A 17,578-nucleotide genomic window follows, 5' to 3' on the forward strand; every position below is an offset into this window, starting at 1 on the left:
GCCGCGGCTATTACGCAACGTGGAGAGGCTACGACGCAACGTGGTGCGGCTATGACGCAACACAATCCAACACAATCCACTTTAATCCAACCCAATCCAAATCCAATCCAAGCCAAGCCAAGCCAATCCAATCCAATCCAATCGAATCCAATCCAATGCCCTTCGCGAGGGAGTGTTATAGCGCCGAAATCGTGTCACCACATGAACGCGAACTGAACGCGGCGAGAGAGGGTGTTTTGAGCGGAGAGAAGGCGAGGAGGACGCGGGGGAGAGGGCGCACCTGTGGCCGACGGTTGAATGAGTCGAGGATATAAGGCGCTTGTGTAACCTTCCATTCTGTGTCGGCTCCGTGGAGCAGTCGGTAAAGTGCCGTGTACCTTGCGTTCCGCCCGCAGAGTCGTGGGATCGAAACCTGGCGCCGGAAGGTATTATTTCTTTACATAGTGTAGGGTGCGGACTACGCAGTGATGCGGACTACGGACGCCAACGCGGGTGACATCGTGAGTTATTCAAATGCTGAGCATTTAAAATGAAAACCCTCCAACGACGCAGCGACTCGCTGAAGACCATCATTCACGACATGCCCTCAACCCGACGTCCCGACCTAGCCCTAACGAGACTCCTGAACACGACGACAGCTACCCGGCGCGACGCGTACCCGACCTGACCGAGACGTCCGTTGAGAAGACGACGACAACGACGATGCACAGTGCCCGACCGTCAACAAGCAGAGATACGACGCCCCGACGAACCCGGAACTCGAGGAAGACTGCATCTGACGTCAAGGTGTCCATCGACGGCTTTGACGTAGTGGCCCTCGTAGACACGGGAGCTGACTATTCGGTAATGAGCGGACCATTTGCGTCTAAACTGAAGAAAGTTATGACCAGATGGGACGGTCCGCACATACGCACAGCAGGAGGCCACCTCGTGACGCCAAGTGGAACGTGCACATCGCGCGTCACCATAGACGGCACGACGTACCCTGCGGTGTTCGTCGTTTTGCCCAACTGCTCCCGCCACGTAATTCTTGGAATGGACTTTTTGATGGACAATGGTGCAATAATCGATCTACAGACCAAGTCAATAACTTTTTCCCCCAATCACTCCATGACGCCGGAACCGAACCCCGAACGACGTGCTGCTGTAAGGATTGCCGATGATCATGTCACCCTGCCACCCCGCGCAAGCTTGATGGTCGCAGTCTACTGTGAAGATGCTGCTCCTGACGTCTACGCTATAGTAGACACCGATCAAAAGGTGCTTCTCGACCGTGGTGTGTCGGTCGCAAGAGGCATTGCGCGCTTCAAGGAACACCAATCCCACATTTTGGTTACGAATTTCACCGAGGGGTACCAGCATTTAAACAAGGGCGCGGCAATTGCATTCCTCGAAGAAGCGCAAGAAGCAAGTGACGTGATCGCGGTCGCCGACTTTGAACGCACACCCGTAGAAACCTTCAAGCTCCCGCAGCCATTCGACGTGAATCCGGCGCTACCGCAAGAACAACGGAACAAGTTATTGGCTTTGCTGCGTCGCTATGGCGAATGTTTTTCGTCGAGCGCAAAACTACGTCAGACCCCTCTAGCGAAGCACCGAATAATAACCGAAGATGGTTCCCGACCTACCCGACAGTCACCGTACCGCGTCTCTTCACACGAACGGGAAGCCATCCGGACTCAAGTCGACGACATGCTCAGCGACGACATTATACAGCCATCGAAAAGCCCCTGGGCTGCGCCCGTCGTACTCGTAAAGAAAAAAGACGGCACATTAAGGTTTTGTGTTGACTACCGGCGACTGAACAAAATCACGAAAACGGACGTGTACCCCCTCCCCCGAATCGACGACGCCCTCTACCACCTCTGTCACGCGAAGTACTTCTCATCGATGGACCTGAAGACCGGCTACTGCCAAATTGAAGTGGACGAGAGAGACCGAGAGAAGACTGCATTTATAACCCCAGACGGCCTATACGAGTTCAAGGTGATGCCGTTTGGGCTGTGCACAGCACCAGCGACGTTTCAAAGAGTCATGGACACTGTGCTAGCTGGCCTTAAGTGGCACACCTGTCTCGCATACCTCGACGACGTAGTGGTATTCGCCCGGACTTTCGACGAACACCTTGCAAGGTTGGAGTCTGTACTCGAGGCCATTCATACGTCGGGGTTGACGCTGAAGCCTGAAAAGTGCCGTTTCGCATACGGGGAACTCAAGTTCTTGGGCCACGTCGTCAACGCCACGGGAGTCCTACCTGACCCGGCAAAAACTTCAGCCATTGCGAACTTCCCAAGGCCGAAAGACAAGAAGGGCGTGCGAAGATTTTTCGGGCTGTGCGCATACTACCGGCGCTTCGTCGCAAACTTCGCACGCATTGCAGAGCCACTCACGCTCTTGACGAAAGATAGCACCCCTTTCAGCTGGGAAAACGACCAAGAAAAAAAGACAAATATCCCTCGCGAGGGTCACGATCAAATGCAGAGCATTTCTGCGGGTGGGCGCGCATGGAAGTCGTATGGATTACGTATTGGTTTTTGTTGTTGTAATTGTTGTCTTCCAGCGTAGACATTGTCGATGAAGTCGATGGTGAAACGTGCCGTGAACCCCCTGCCGCGGCTTTGACGCAACGTGGAGCGGCTATGACGCAACGTGGCGCGGCTATGACGCAACACAATCCAACACAATCCACTTTAATCCAATCCAAATCCAATCCAATCCAATCCAATCTAATCCAATGCCCCTCGCGAGAGAGTGTTATAGCGCCGAAATCGCCACCACGCGAACGCGTGATGCTGACGTCACGATCACGCCACAGATGTTAGCGACCGCAGCGCGCTTAAACGACATATGTGGTTTAAGCGCGAACCGACCGGGGCGAGAGAGCGCGATGCGAGCGCCCCACCTGTTCTTGCGCGCGAACCTAACGCGGCGAGAGAGGGTGTTGCGCACGTCCCCACCTGTTGTGCGCCCGAACCGAACGCGGTGAGAGAGGGCGTTGCGAGCGGAGAGAAGGCGCGGAGGACGCGGGGGAGAGGGCGCACCTCTGGCCGACGGTTGAATGAGTCAAGGATATAAGGCACGTTCGCAACCTTCCGTTCTGTGTCGGCTTTGTGGCTCAGTTGGTAGAGCACCGTGCACCCTGCGCTCCGCCCGCAGAGTCGTAGGATCGAAACCTGGCGCCGGCAAGTATTTATATAGTGTAGGGGGAGCGATGCGGACGCGGACTACGGACGCCAACGCGGGTGACATCGTGAGTTACTGAAATGCTCTGCATTTAAAAGCATTCTGCGAGCTGCCAAAACGCCTGCAAAGCCCGCCCGTGCTCGCTCATTTCGACGAAAATGCCGAAACGGAAATGCACACGGACGCCAGTGATATAGGCTTGGGTGCCGTCCTTGCCCAAAAGCAAAGCGGCTGCGAAAGGGTAATCGCCTATGCAAGCCGTGGTCTGTCGAAGGAGGAGAAAAACTATTCTGCCTCTGAGAAAGAGTGCCTGGCTATTATATGGGCGATTTCAAAATTTCGCCCATATGTGTATGGAAGGCCATTCAAGGTTGTAACAGACCACCATGCGCTGTGTTGGCTCGCCAATTTGAAGGACCCCTCTGGCCTTCTGGGGCGGTGAAGCTTGCGCCTGCAGGAGTTCGACGTTACAGTCGTTTATAAATCCGGCAGGAAACACTCCGACGCCGACTGCCTGTCCCGCGCCCCCGTCGACCCACCGCCACAAAACTCTGATGAAGACAGCGCGTTCTTCGGGATCGTGACAGAGAGCGACCTAGCCGCCCAGCAGCGTGCCGACCCCGACCTACGCGTCGTAATCGAGTACCTCGAGGGATGCAACGTTGCCGTTCCTAGGACCTTCAAAGGCAGCTTACCAGCATTCAGCCTGAGAAACTCCGTCCTCGTGAAGAAGAATTTCAGCCCCGGAACAAGAGCGAATTACCTTCTCGTCATCCCCACAGACCTTCGTGACGAAATTTTGGAAGCGTGCCACGACGACCCGTCTTCCGGACATCTGGGCACAGCCCGCACTATTGGAAAAATCAAGGTGAGGTACTACTGGCCTGGCCTTACCTCTGACATCACCCACTACGTCCGGAGCTGCCGTGACTGCCAGCGACGAAAAACGCCGCCGACAAGACCCGCCGGACCTCTGCAACCGATCGCCGTCCCATCGAGACCATTTCAACAGATTGGAATGGACCCTTTAGGCCCGTTCCTTACGTCACGATCACAGAACAAGTGGATTGTCGTAGCGACAGAACTCATGACGCGCTACGCAGAGACCGCCGCTCTTCCGAGGGGGACTGCACAAGAAGTGGCAAAGTTCTTTATAAGCCAAGTTGTGCTGCGACATGGAGCCCCGGAAGTCCTAATCACCGACCGCGGAACGGCATTTACGGCGGAGCTGATGCAAGGAGTATTACGCCACAGCAACAGGGATCACCGAAGAACGACGGCGTACCACCCCCAAACGAACGCACTAACAGAACGTCTGAACAAGACAATCGCAGATATGCTGTCAATGTACGTTGACGTTGAACATAAGACTTGGGACGAAGTGCTCCCGTATGTCACGTTTGCGTACAACACGGCCATCCAGGAGACGACGCAGCTGACGCCGTTCGAGCTTGTCTACGGTAGAAGGCCGACTACGATGCTCGACGCCATGCTTCTGCACGTAGAAGACGACGACCTCAACGCCGACGTCCACGGATATCTTCAACGTGCGGAGGAGGCCCGCCAGCTCGCTCGAGTTCGTATAACGGACCAGCAGCTGGTGGATGCGGGCGGCTACAACCTCCGACGCCGAGACGCCGAGCACCAACCAGGGGATCGTGTGTGGGATTGGACTCCCATCCGACGACGCGGACTCAGTGAGAAGCTCCTGCGACGGTATTTCGGACCCTACCAGATTCTAGGACGTGTCGGCCAACTTACCTACGAGGTGATCCCCGATGGTGATTCCGGAACATCACGACGACGCACGCGGCCCGAAGTCGTTCACGTGGTTCGCTTAAAACCTTTGTACGGACGATAACGAATTTTGTTTTTATTTTCGGACTGTCGCTTATGTTAGCTTCGGGTCGATGCACTCTAAGAGGGGGTGTAATGCCGCGAACCATACATTGGGTTTGTTTATTTGTGTTTTGCTTTTACCGCCCGGCTGCGCCGGTCTGTGTTATCTCTGCGCCAAGGGAAGCGCGTGTTCCATTCTTTCTTTCTGTGCCGCATGTGTTATCTGTCGTGATAGGGACAGCATTCCGATCTAACGTGAACAGCCCAGAATAATCTTCTTGTATCTACTATGTTCTCGATGTGAATCTACGTTTCGAGAACCACGCGCGCCGAAAGATAAAAAGCCTGCAGTGCGGACGCCGGAGCATTCGATTCTGCGACGCTCGCTGACGCAAGTCACTTTGTTGACCGCTGCTTCGCCGCCTGTGTATTCTTTTGAGTTGTTAGGGGAGCACAAGTTCGCTCCAATAAACGCGTTTCTCATTCAAGACAACTGTATCGTCCTTGTCTTCGCGACAATATCTTACTGGAGCGGCAAACATATATCAAGAAAGAAACCATTTCGCACAGAAGTTCGAGTGCCTCAACTACAGTTGCCTAATTTTTAAAGCTCTTCTGGGACCATAGCCATCTCCCTCGTCTCCGCGGAAAGTGCGAGCCGTGTTATTTCATTACCTCTATGACATCGGTGTCGCTGAGATGATATAGGACTAGAACATTCTCACGCAATTCAACCATCTATAGACTTTTCACGTGCCGCACTCCCGGTCTCCAACACACACGCTACATCTTTTTTTACTTTTTTTACTTGTTTTGTTTTCTTCTCCGTTCGGCCCTACTTCTTATTGTGATGTTATCCCCCGTGCTAGTCCTCGCAGAGTAGCATGTAGGCCACAACATTTCGGAAAACCTCTCTGCGTTCCTTTATTAAAGAGCTCTCTGTCTCTATTTCTCTCTCTCTCTCTCTCTCTCTCTCTCGGGGCATTCTGCTGCTGACTTTTATGACCCCAGGGCTATAAGGACGATGATTCTGGAAGCAATGCCCGGACCCAGAAAAGTACGCACTCAAGATGTTATATTTGTCTGAAGCCCGGAATAAACTACATTATTTTCTCAAAGAGATAAGTATTCGCTCCTTGAGAAATTGCGAGAAACTCCAATGTGTTCGTCTTACCCTGTCAACTTCGACGAATTTGTATTGATGGTAAACATTTCGGCAGAAGGTCTGGCGACTTGACACTTCCCCTGGAAAGCGGGATGAGTAGACGCCGCGCTCACGTGTATTCTCCTTCCTTAGGCACTCGTATGCGGGACGGCTGAAAAATACAATGCGACGCATGGGACTCTTAATCAACATGTCTTTCAATAGAGTTATAAAAACCAACATCATCTGGCTCACTCCAAACCTTAGATGATGACCAGTTTCATTGGGCTCCACCCGCTCTTAGGCTCGGTGAAAGCAATATATATATTATATATTTCAATTTTTTCGACGAGAGCATTTATGTGATCTCGGCCTGCCATTCGCAACTTCATATTAGCCTACTCACTTCTGGTGAGGCCTTCTGTCGGGCACGCGTGCTATTCTGCCATAATCAAGTCATGTTTTACACTTGTAACTGGAACTTTTATGACGGTATTCCGTTCTTTCCTATGTATATTATTTCTATTACCAATTTTTAACTTACAATACTTTTTTGTGTATGTGTGGCCTATCTCATTTTCTCTCTAGTGGTTACGGTTAAAAGAAAAAAAGGAAAATGCGCAAACCCGCCGCCAATCGCGCCGTGGAGAGACGGAGAGAGGCACACAGACAGACAGAACAACTCTATTGGGCCACACCTGGGGTGACTACACCGCTGGAAGTCCTGCGAGTCAATTTGAATTGCCGTGATAACATTGTATTGGCCTGCCCTGGTTATACTGGGTGTACGCAGCACGAGAATGTTCTTTTCGGAGTTGAGGCGGAAGATGACTGCCGATGCTTCGTCCGCAGAGATCTTAGCAGCGGTAACAATGGCGTCTCGAAGATTGGCGGAGCTGGTTCCGGCAACGTTCATTCCACCGTGGGCCGAACAATAGTCTTGATGTGCTCTCGCGGAAAAGGAGGCAGACGTAGGGGTGTGCGTGATAGAGAGCGACTAGCAGCCTGGTTGACCTGGTTGCTAGAAGGGACAGCTTCACGAAAGGATTGCAGTGCCCGATTGCCGCGGCGCCGGTAGCATTCCAACCAGCCTTTTTCGGGAGTAATGTCCGTAGGCGAGATGTCCTCATCTTCCACTGTGACGGCATCCATAGTCATTGGGAGAAACCGGGACTCGGTTGGCCCTACAAGCCGACAGCCTCGCAGGGGGGTGTCGATGAAATCTACCAGGCGTTAGGATTAGTCCAGGGGCCGGGTCGATGTAGACATTGCAGCATTACCACGGTACAACAGCAGGGGTGAGGCAGTTGATGCTTGATAGACCATCGGCGGGGTGTCCTAGGAGATTTCACACACCGCTTTTGAGGGTAGGAGCAAACTACGCCAACAAAAAAGAATTTGTTGCGTACCCCATGCGTGGCACGGCTTACTCCGAATACTACGGAGAGAGGAAATCCCCGGACATCTCCACTAAGATGAAATTTGAAGACGGGCAGTATTCATGGCATCTTGGCGTTTTGGCCACCGGATATAATAATAATAATAATACTTTATTTGTACTCATAGTGGGTGAAACCAGGCGTACAGGGCCGCAAAAGGCAGAATTACCCATACCAGTCAGGCTTGCTTACCCAACCTGGGACCCAAACCGTTGGTTGACTAGAGAAACCGTTGGTTGACTAGAGGTATACAGCTCTGCTGTCAGTCTCTTTTATTTGATGCACGAAGCTCTGTAGCGCCACGAGTAAACGAGTAAAGTACGCGTTACGAAGCGCTCAGCGCAAGGCGTAAACGAGTGTCCCTGTGTTTTAGTACATTGACTACATCACACGACGATTACGGCGACGAGGACGACAGGCGAAGCAAACAGTCCCAGCCCTTAAGGGGCGTCGCCCCTGATATCGCCTTAGTATTCTGCATTGCTTCCTAAATTCATTTTGCATTGAAGTAACCTCGTTCGTTTTAAAACAAAGCTTTATCTAGCTACACGAAGTAGAATCTAGTGGCCACGGGTTGCCCGAAAACTCCTCCAGCTCAAACCCATGCGCATGCGCGAAAAGCCAGATTGGCCAGCAGAAAAAAGTGAGGGGAGAGAGGTACACTGGGTTTATGGACGACGTAGGTTTCCTCTCTCATCGGCCGATACATCCCAGCCAGTGAAAACGTGTCTCGCAGCAGAACTTGCTCGCCGCAAGGTACGGCGCGCAGTAAATCTCTCGTGACAACGGCAAGCAACGCGCCGGTAGTGGGGGCTGAGCTGCATCATCGTGACAAAAGCAAACAACCCCCGCACTTTACCTTGAAATGGGTAGGCCGCTCGCCGTGCGAACTCGCAAAGAGAAGCCAATTGAGGATCACCTATTCTGCAAGCAGGAACGGCAATGAACTTGTTTCCGCCGGGCCTATGCTTCAGTCGTTTGAGCTTCGCCAGTAACTCTTCGTAGGCAGAGCATTAGCGCAGCACTGCTGAAAAGCAGTGCTGTTTTACAAAAAATTTGGATAAACTTGTTTCTTCTCCTAGATCGCTGCCAGGATTTTATCACGTGAAGTAAAAACCTCTCTACTATCTCAGTGCTTGACAAGAGATTTGTTAGTTTCATATCAATTTAGGCAAACTGATATTTCTTTAGCAATGCAAATTCAAATTTTCATTTAACGTCACCTCGTCGAATGCACGATAAAACAAGGTGCCAGATAAATTCCGCAGATTATATCTGTCATTATTTATGCCCCATAGTTTCAGGTTTTCAATTTGTATAGTGATGTAAGGCTAAATATACATTGTGCATTTCGGTCTAATAAGCTTTTTGTTTCACAACTCCCGCGTTTTGCTTGAAAGAATCGGTGAACTGCCTTTTGTAAGAACCCGAAGGAAAGTAAGAAGACGTTCTGCTTTCGTTTTTGTCGAGCTGAGAGCAATAACCACGAGACAAACGGCCATGACGAGGGAGCGAGTGGTGGTTTCCCTCTTGCAGAGTTCAAGCGCAGTGCCGGTATCTCGACGGCTGGAATAGGATTGCTGGCAGCGCCACTCGTGCCGCGTGCCTCGCCGCTCGCACCAGGATCTGCAGTCACGCGGGGCGCTGCTCCGGCAGCGCGAATTCTCTCGGCAGCCCTGGTTCTACATATGTCAGAGACTAGGAAGCAGACACGGTTTAAGTATCACCGGTTTCTTGGCGACTTTTGAAAGGGTGATTCGTTAAAGGAAGAAGATGATGTCATCAGCCTTGCTGCCCGTGCCATTTCTGCTGGGCTCACTGCTCCTGCATCGTCTTCCTTGCAGCCAGATCATATTTTGCAATAAACTTCTGACCCTCAACTAACCAAGAAGGAAGCAGTCATCTGGCGTCGATTACAAACAAACACATATTAAAACGCACCCATCCTCCACGTTATCTCCCCTACCCAATACACCCTCACCTGCCAATGCTGCCCCTCTCTTACTACTACCTACCACATGGGGTGGGCCTGTGAAAACACCCCATCGCTTACCCCCAATCCCAGACCTTCCCTAGAGCAGTGGGAGGGCCTGCTGACCAGCTCCCGTCACGCTGACCAGATCTTTCTGGTCACCCGTGCCAGGGCTGCAACCAAGGCCCAAGGGTACCTGGACTGAGGTGAACCCACCCCACCGAGTGACGGCTCAACCACCACCGTCTGCTCTATTAAATGTTTGTTCTCTTTCTCTCTCTCTCTGGCCCGTAAAATAAGGATGTGATGGACCAATTTCTTGGATCTGGAATGAGCTATTTGGCATTAGTCTCAACCCTCAAATCGATGCCACAGCTAAATCAGTCGACAAGAAATGATTCCAGGAGGCGAACGCACTTCATGTAAACTACCTTTTCCATCTCTTCCTGGGAAATCTGACTCACTCGTCAACGCTTGTCGATGGGAGCGTTTCTTCTTATGCTTAACAAACTCGGTGTCTCCGAGGTAGAGAGGAACTGATGATTTCATTAAAGCCACATTTCTTTTTATTTCCTTGGAATCATTTCCTTGGAGTCCTCATAGACTTCAACGGAATGTTTTCGCTTTTTTAGAGTCGTAGGTGGTCGAGCTCTCTGAAAAGCTTTGGGAACGTATGCACGCTCTTCAGTAGCCACGTGCAAGTTTGTCACCAGTCCTGATTCAATGCTTGGCGAGATAAATTTCGCGTCTTCCTGCACTGTACGCCCAACAATCGCATTCTGGGACGTCTCTTATTCATCCGCAGAGCTGGACACAGGTGTCAGTATTTGTGCGGTTGGGCATTTCTATGTTTGATCGCAAAAGGAAGCAATTTGACGTCCTTTGGAAAGGCTGACATGAAAGTTTTCTTGCATTTCTGCGATCCTTAGCGCGGTGAAAGGGCCTGGCACAGCGAAAGCAACATCCCTCTATTCGCAATTTGGCTTTCGCTTCTTCTAACGGAAGTTCAGCCGGGCAATTATCTGTGCGGTGTTCGTTATATTCACAAAAAAGACATCTATGGCGGGATATCTTGACCGTAGCGTGAAAGAACCTTGAACGTTGCCGTCGACTTCGTTCCGGGTTGCTTTTATTTTCGCAAATGTGTCTGATCCGGTCATCAATGAAGTGATCTTTCGACTTGGTATTTCAAGGTTCAAGTAGCGTAAGACATCGCAGGCCGTTCCGCCCGCGGTCCTCGTGTTGACGTCTGCTTTAAAGGAATACTGACACAAAATTTTCCAGGCGAGGTAACATTGGAGATAGATTAGTGTGAACACACACACATCATCCGCAGAATATCAGCGGCAAATAGAGCCTAGAACACATTTGAATTAATCTTAAAGTGCGCGAAACGCTACCAAGCAGCCAGCGAAGCAGCTAGCAGCTATGGGGTAGCTTTCATCGGTTTTTGGAATGTCGCTGATAAAGCCTTTGGCTATCCCCTTCAAATATTTGCTCAGATACTTGAATTTATCCACGTCGGCTAGCGAATGGTTCTTATGTATTCTAGACTCGTATAGATACCAAAACTAAGGATACTGAATGAATTCTCTATTGTAAGGCTAGTAATTTCGGTAGTGGAAGATAAACTCTTTCATAAGATGAGGTGACCTCTTCTCTCGTCAAACGGCACGCAGCTGCAAGTTGTCTTTCAGGGCGGAACATCACACGAGCGATTGAATCTTGGTTATGTTCCACTTTGGCAAATCCCGATCTACTTCTCCCTTCGGAGCATGTTGCTCGATTTCTCTCTCCAAATCGGTTAAAGTCGTCGCTTTCAGTTTGAGCATATTCAGGTGTTCAGTCAGCTCACCGATCGGTAGCGGAATCACCTCCGTTATGGACTTCATACTGTTTATTATCTGTGTAATGTAGGCGCGCAGAGCACCAGCTTTTCGTTTGAGATGGTTTATAATGGTGGGCGGTTCACGGAGCTCCCTCTGTAGCAGGCGCTGAGGCGATGCTTCCCTCTTGGCCGGAGCGTCCTCTTCAATGGGCTTGCTTCACTGAAGTGATTTGTAAACATTGCGCAATTACTAGCGCAAATTGTAGTCCGGAGTTCATAAACCATGTTTCGACCATTCTGAGCGCGTTTACGCGCATTTATTTAGTGGAAAAATTAATTCAAAAATGCTTTCCTCCTCTTTGCATCCTCGCCCATCTTCTGTGGCGTTTTAAATGCGAATGCATTTCTTAGTCGGGGGTTGTCTTGCGTACGTTGGCCGGCGTACGCGCAGGTGTTATCTCTCCGCTCCCGCGCGCGCCCTAGCAACGGATGTGGCGCGCCTAGCAACCGGAGCAGGTGGTGAGCGGCGGAGGGTAAGGAGAGGAGGAGCGCGCGCGGGCGTGCGAGGGCACTCGCATCGCGGAGCAGCGGAAGGTAAGGGAGAGGAGGAGTGTGCGCGGTCGGGTGAGGGCGCTCGCATCGCGTAGCTCGCTCGGGCGCAGAGAGAGAGCTCGGGCGCTCCTCCTCTCCGCGCTCGGACTATGAACCATGCACACCAAGGACTCTATGCGGTGTCTCTCTTCCGGCTCCGCCAACACGTGCCCCACTACCATTCACGGGAGTTGCATTGATCTGGTCTGGTCTTTACACGAAACTGTGACGCGCGTATGCTTCTCAAAGACCCTTTGACCGTGCACTTTAGCGACCACAAGGCGGTCATTGTGGCCGTCAGGTACAACGATAACACAAACAGGTGCTGATGAATGAATAAACGGGTACGTTCACACTCACGGCTCTCTTCATTTAATTACGCCATTAATAATAATTACTCGCAGCGCACTCATCGGTGCACCCAATGCATTCGCATTTCTGCACGATCCCCTTCGGGGAGGTGGGAGGGATTTTTTTTGTGTGACGTCAGGAGGAGATGACTTCGCTTGACCATTGACTGCGCTACTGCACGGCTCGCCGATCTTCCGGCAGAGTCAGTCGGCCCCGAGTCCGCCGGCCGCCGACAGGTCGTTGCAATTCCTTCGCTCAACTGAAACGAAGCCATGACACGTTCGTGAATGGAAAATTTGCTTTTGTTTTGTTACTTTGTTCACTGTATCTAGCTTCAAGTCAAGGTCGCTCCACACAAGCACAGCACAAGTGTACATGCGACGCTTCGCTGACTGGTGTGCTAGTAGAAAAATCTAAGGCCACTTGAAGGCGGGAGAAGAGTCAGCTAAATCAATACAGGTACTAAGGAAATGAAATAACTGATAATTATAACATACAGGTTAAAACTAGGAAGCACGAAGCACTTTTTTGCGCTGGGTGAACAAGCACAGCGGTCAGCTGCACGACCACACACCTGCGAACGCGTTTCCGTCTAAAAAATGCATTTGCTAGACATCAGATATTGTATAAATTTTGGAGACGCGTAGTGCACGATCGCTATACAACAAATAGTCACTTAAGCTGCTTGAAATGCCAAAACGAAATAAAAGTGTATACTTTTTCTTAAGCCATTGTTACCCCATGCAGTCAAACGGCTGCTGGGATGAGTCCCTTCTTGTTTCTCCCCCCAAACGGCTTCCCTGCTTGACATGTTGCCCGATCTTTCTCTTTGGTGTTCCATTTGTTTTTCCTCCTGTCTTGTTTTTTCTTTTGTTTCTCCGAATATGTATACGCTTTCATGTTTTTCGCTTCCCCCCAATTGTGCAATCCTCCTGTTATTGCTGTTGTCATGTTTATGTAGTCTTATTGTTCCTGCTGTTGTCGTGTTTACGGGGCTTTGATATTGCCCCTGTGTTTTTCCCTTGTTTTATCATGACCATCGGAAGCTCTAGTTTCTGCCCCCCCCCTTATATAATGCCCAAGACAGGGCCTTTAAGGGTAATTAAATGATGATGATGCTGGTTATACATTTTATACCTTATATTTCCAATGCTGGCAGTGCTGTGCTGTCCGAGATTGGCAATAAAGAAAAAAAGCCCCGTGGCCTAGTGGTCTCGAGTGCTAGGAACATTATTTTGCAAGTCACAAGTTCGAATCCCCGAGGGTACATTGTTTTTTTCGTAAGTAGACTTTTACTTTTTCAGCCGCTTTTTTCTATACTAAGTTCACCATTTTTGGCCGTTACGTTCACTGCTCCACGAACTACTTCAGAGAACACGCGCGGTCTGACGCTGATGCGCTAGCGAGTTCTCTTTGGCTTGCCATAAGCACCGACTGATTGCGGGCAGTGGGCACAGGCCGGAATCAACAAACCCTTGGCCTGGTGCGAACATGCTTTTTACCATACAGGCATGAGTGAGGCAAGCTCCAAATATGAGGGGAAAGCGCATGGCATTTGAGCATCTGCGGTGACGCGGAGGGCGTTCATCCACTCCGTAGTCCTCGGCTAGTGATTGCTGCGATTCGAAGCCGTCCTGGAAGGCTTATCTTAAGGATTTTACAGCCGACAACATGGCAGAAGAGCGGTACGACGATTACTTAGATATCGAGAATGCCCATCCAACGATGCCGTTGGATGTCGAGCATGTTGTTTTATAGAACCGAAACCGAGACTTGTTTGAATACTAAGTTTGGACATCGTCCAATCACGGTGCATCTCCTCCTGTCGTTACAGCCTTTAGTTGGTGCGGCCGCCGCAAACCCCGTATAGTAGTTTTTCTTCTTTCGCCCTTTGTAATATAATTGCCGACTTATAAACAGGACAAACGATGAAAAGTGTGTTAATTTTACCAGTCTACGCAGTGCAAGCAAAACCGGGAGCTTGACAAATTCACTTCAGTGTCCCTTTAACGGTGTTATCCTAGCAACCTGGTCAATTCACCGACTTGCTGCAAACGTGAGAAGCTCAGCAAGCTGAGCTTCTGACGTTTGTGCATGATATTTTGTGGAATGCTCCAATCACTGAGCAAGAACGTTGTATTTCTGAAGGTGTCGACGTCCTGTCCCGCACTAAGCCTGCCCCATCCAGTCTACCGATCAAGCGTGTCAGGACCTTCCATGAAGAGCGTGACCTCACCGTGCTTGCTGCGGATAGAGAAGGTGGCTTTGCTATTTTTCATTTTTATCATCCAAGCTCTATAAATGTAAATCTGATCATGCGGTGTCATCCGTGTTTGCATGCCATGAAGATGTAAACGGAGCAAACGTTAAGAGGCATGTGATGAAGTTATGTAAACAGAGTAATCTCAGCAATCTTTCCAAGGATATTTCTTATGCTAAAAAGACTTCATGTTTTTTCTCAGTGTGAAAACACATAAACCGGATAAACCTTTTAGACCTAGTGTGTCCGAACGTGACACCTGGCAACGACAGCTTTCTCAGTTTCTGCAGAGTAAGCTTAGTCTTCTAAAATTTGAGGACCCATACTTAGTTAGAAACTCTAACGAGATGCTCGAGTTTGTACAATCTGGCAACAGTGATAACCTTCTGGCTTTCTCAGTAGATATAAAAGGTCTGTAATATTGTCTGCCGCATGACATTTTACTAAAATCTGTAGAAGATTACATTTGCATGTTTAGTTTCGTGGCCTTTAAAAACTCTGTGGGTATGGCTGCTGATAGTTTTCTAAAACTTTTATCCTTTTATCTGAGGTGTACTTTTGTCTTGTGGAACGATAAACCCCATCTTCAAAAAGAGGGCATTTGTATCGGTTCGTGCATTGCGCCAATCCTAAGTGACATTTTTTTAGCCAAACTGGACACGTCCGTTAAGGATACCCTACATAAAATGGGGGTTGCGAGAGCATTTAGATACGTGGATGACTTTTTGTTTTTTATTGATTGTGACCAGACTTCCTTTGAATGCCAGACTTCTAGCATACTCAGTGTGCTCAGAAAAAGGTTCAACCCGCTCGTTCTGACGAATGAAATGCCTACTCACAATAGTCTTAGATTTCTGGATATCAGCCTCATCTTTACCCCAATGCATACTTGTTGGGTGTATGAACCACGCAGTAATAAACCGCTTCTTCCCTTCAGTTCCGCCCACTCTTAATTAGTCAAAAGAGCTATTGCCAATTTATGCTTTCTTAATGCCCTTCGTAAATCTTCTCCGCACATGATGCTTGATTGTCTTCTACAACAGTGCAATAGGCTTTCGCTCGCAGGATATCCCGGCCATCTTCAAGTCTCCGTTGCTGAAGCATTGTTAGGAACCTAAAATCTGTAGACCATCTCTGTGTCGCTGATCCTGGTCAAAATAAGAAAAATTGTAGTGATGCAGTACCTACACACTGTGTCCCACAATTTGAAACGTATTGCGAACCGAATAGAAGTTCCAGTTGTAATTTCAGCCCCTAAGAAGTTGGATAGGCTTCGTAAGATAAATAAGGGTGATGGGCAGATATCTAATAATTGTAAAAAGAAACACCAAACCCCGTTCGTTGAATGTATAGATAGTGTTGTCTACCAGATTCCCCTCTTTTGTGGTAAACAGTATGTTGGACAAACCCGTAGTTGTCTAGATGATCGCCTTCGTGAGCACAATCGTAATGTAAACAACAAAAATGAACAAGATGGACTACTAGTTATGCACTGTAACGCATGTACAAATTGCAGACCATTGCTTGATAAGTGTTTTATTATTGGTAAGAATAAGGACAAGTGTACACGTGAAATCATTGAAGCGGAAGTGGTTAGGAAGCTCTTGTGTAAGTTCGACTTCCCTCTAATTATCAGAAAAAGAGATTGCCTACTTGCGTTCGCGCTGAGGTACGCATGTGTGTGACGTCACGGGATTCTTGCCTATATATGTGTGATATCGTTTTCAATAAAGGTGTTGGAAGTTAGCGCCGTGTGTGTCTACTTGCCTGTGTCTCTCGTTTTCTGCGCGAAGTTTGAAAATTATGTACCAACAAGCCCAAATTTCTACACTACAAGATGACTATTGATGTTAATAGTATGTAAGCCACTTGATGTCTCATTATTTTATTTCTTTTCCCGCCATACTAGAAGACTCACGTTCGCTAATTTTAACTTGTCGCCTAGAAATAACGTTCATGGGGAGAGATTAATGCACTTCACAGGAATAAAAATCTTCAATAGTTTGCCCACTGAATTAAAGAGACCACACAATGCTGCGGTAAGACTAAAAATCAGTTCTTGATCAGCCTGTAACTGCTTTTTTTTTGTGTGGTGATAAACACTTATTGTTTGTACAATTATACACTGTTGAATCTTGTAAACCTAGCCTTTTTGTTTTCCTCTTCATAAAACCCGTCATAGCTATCGTGCTTTCGTATATTCACTATCATGTTTCTGGGTGTGTACACAAAGTACTCTGTCGTACTCGGAACATATTGATTGTATGCACACGTGTAGTTTTGTTTTTCCGGCACCCGATTGTTTAAGGATAGAAAAATTTGTCTACTGTGAAAAAGTGTGCTCATAATTGCACAGAAGTGATATTAACAGTGCCTGCACAGCTATAACTCTTTTATGTGTAATTGATATTTCCCGCTTGTGTCCATTACTTTTTCTATTGGTCCCTGCACTAGCCTCTGGCTATGGGTCCAATCAGTGTTTGTAAACTTCATGTGACAAATGGTAATAAACGTTCGATCAATCAAATCTGGTCGAGGTATACGTGAACCTCAGGTGACCATTGAAGGGCAGAAGTCACGTACCACCCCTGTGGGTGTCGGGTCTTACCATACCCAAAAACGGCTCTGGACTGCACACATCTTTACCGCTGCAAAAAACCCTGTCGCAACTGATGCACCTTCTGCAACACATCTCCCAACGCCGTCAAGGCCTTAAAGAGAAAGATACCCTACTTTGCTGCAAGCTTTGCTGATTAGCCGCATTACCTAGGGAACCCCATACCTGGACCTCAAAACAAGCATAAAAGGCTCGGCTCAAGATCATGATTCGCCAAGCGTGCAAAACTGCGCTTGGACTCCCCACTGCCACTATGACCCCAAAACTACTGGCTTTTTGAGGTCAAGACACGTGGGAAGGGCTGCAAGAAGCCCAGAATTCAGACCAACTCCGGCGCATGAATGGACACCCGCA

The 17,578-nt window shown here is 49.1% G+C and overlaps 1 protein-coding gene across 1 annotated transcript in view; it reads right to left on the bottom strand.

Annotated features, from left to right (window-relative positions):
- The window catches only part of LOC144153538 (metalloprotease mig-17-like), a 164,654-nt gene that overhangs the window by 49,681 nt on the left and 97,395 nt on the right, over positions 1-17,578 (bottom strand). Inside the window, exon 9 of the mRNA XM_077685166.1 lies at positions 6,197-6,338. Within this exon, the coding sequence (XP_077541292.1) occupies positions 6,197-6,338 (142 nt within the window). The remainder of the gene's footprint in view (positions 1-6,196; positions 6,339-17,578) is intronic.

The sequence above is a fragment of the Haemaphysalis longicornis genome, unplaced genomic scaffold (assembly GCF_048455015.1).
Source record: "Haemaphysalis longicornis isolate Haplotype H1 unplaced genomic scaffold, Haemaphysalis longicornis Haplotype H1 scaffold_9, whole genome shotgun sequence".
Lineage (NCBI taxonomy): Eukaryota > Metazoa > Arthropoda > Arachnida > Ixodida > Ixodidae > Haemaphysalis > Haemaphysalis longicornis.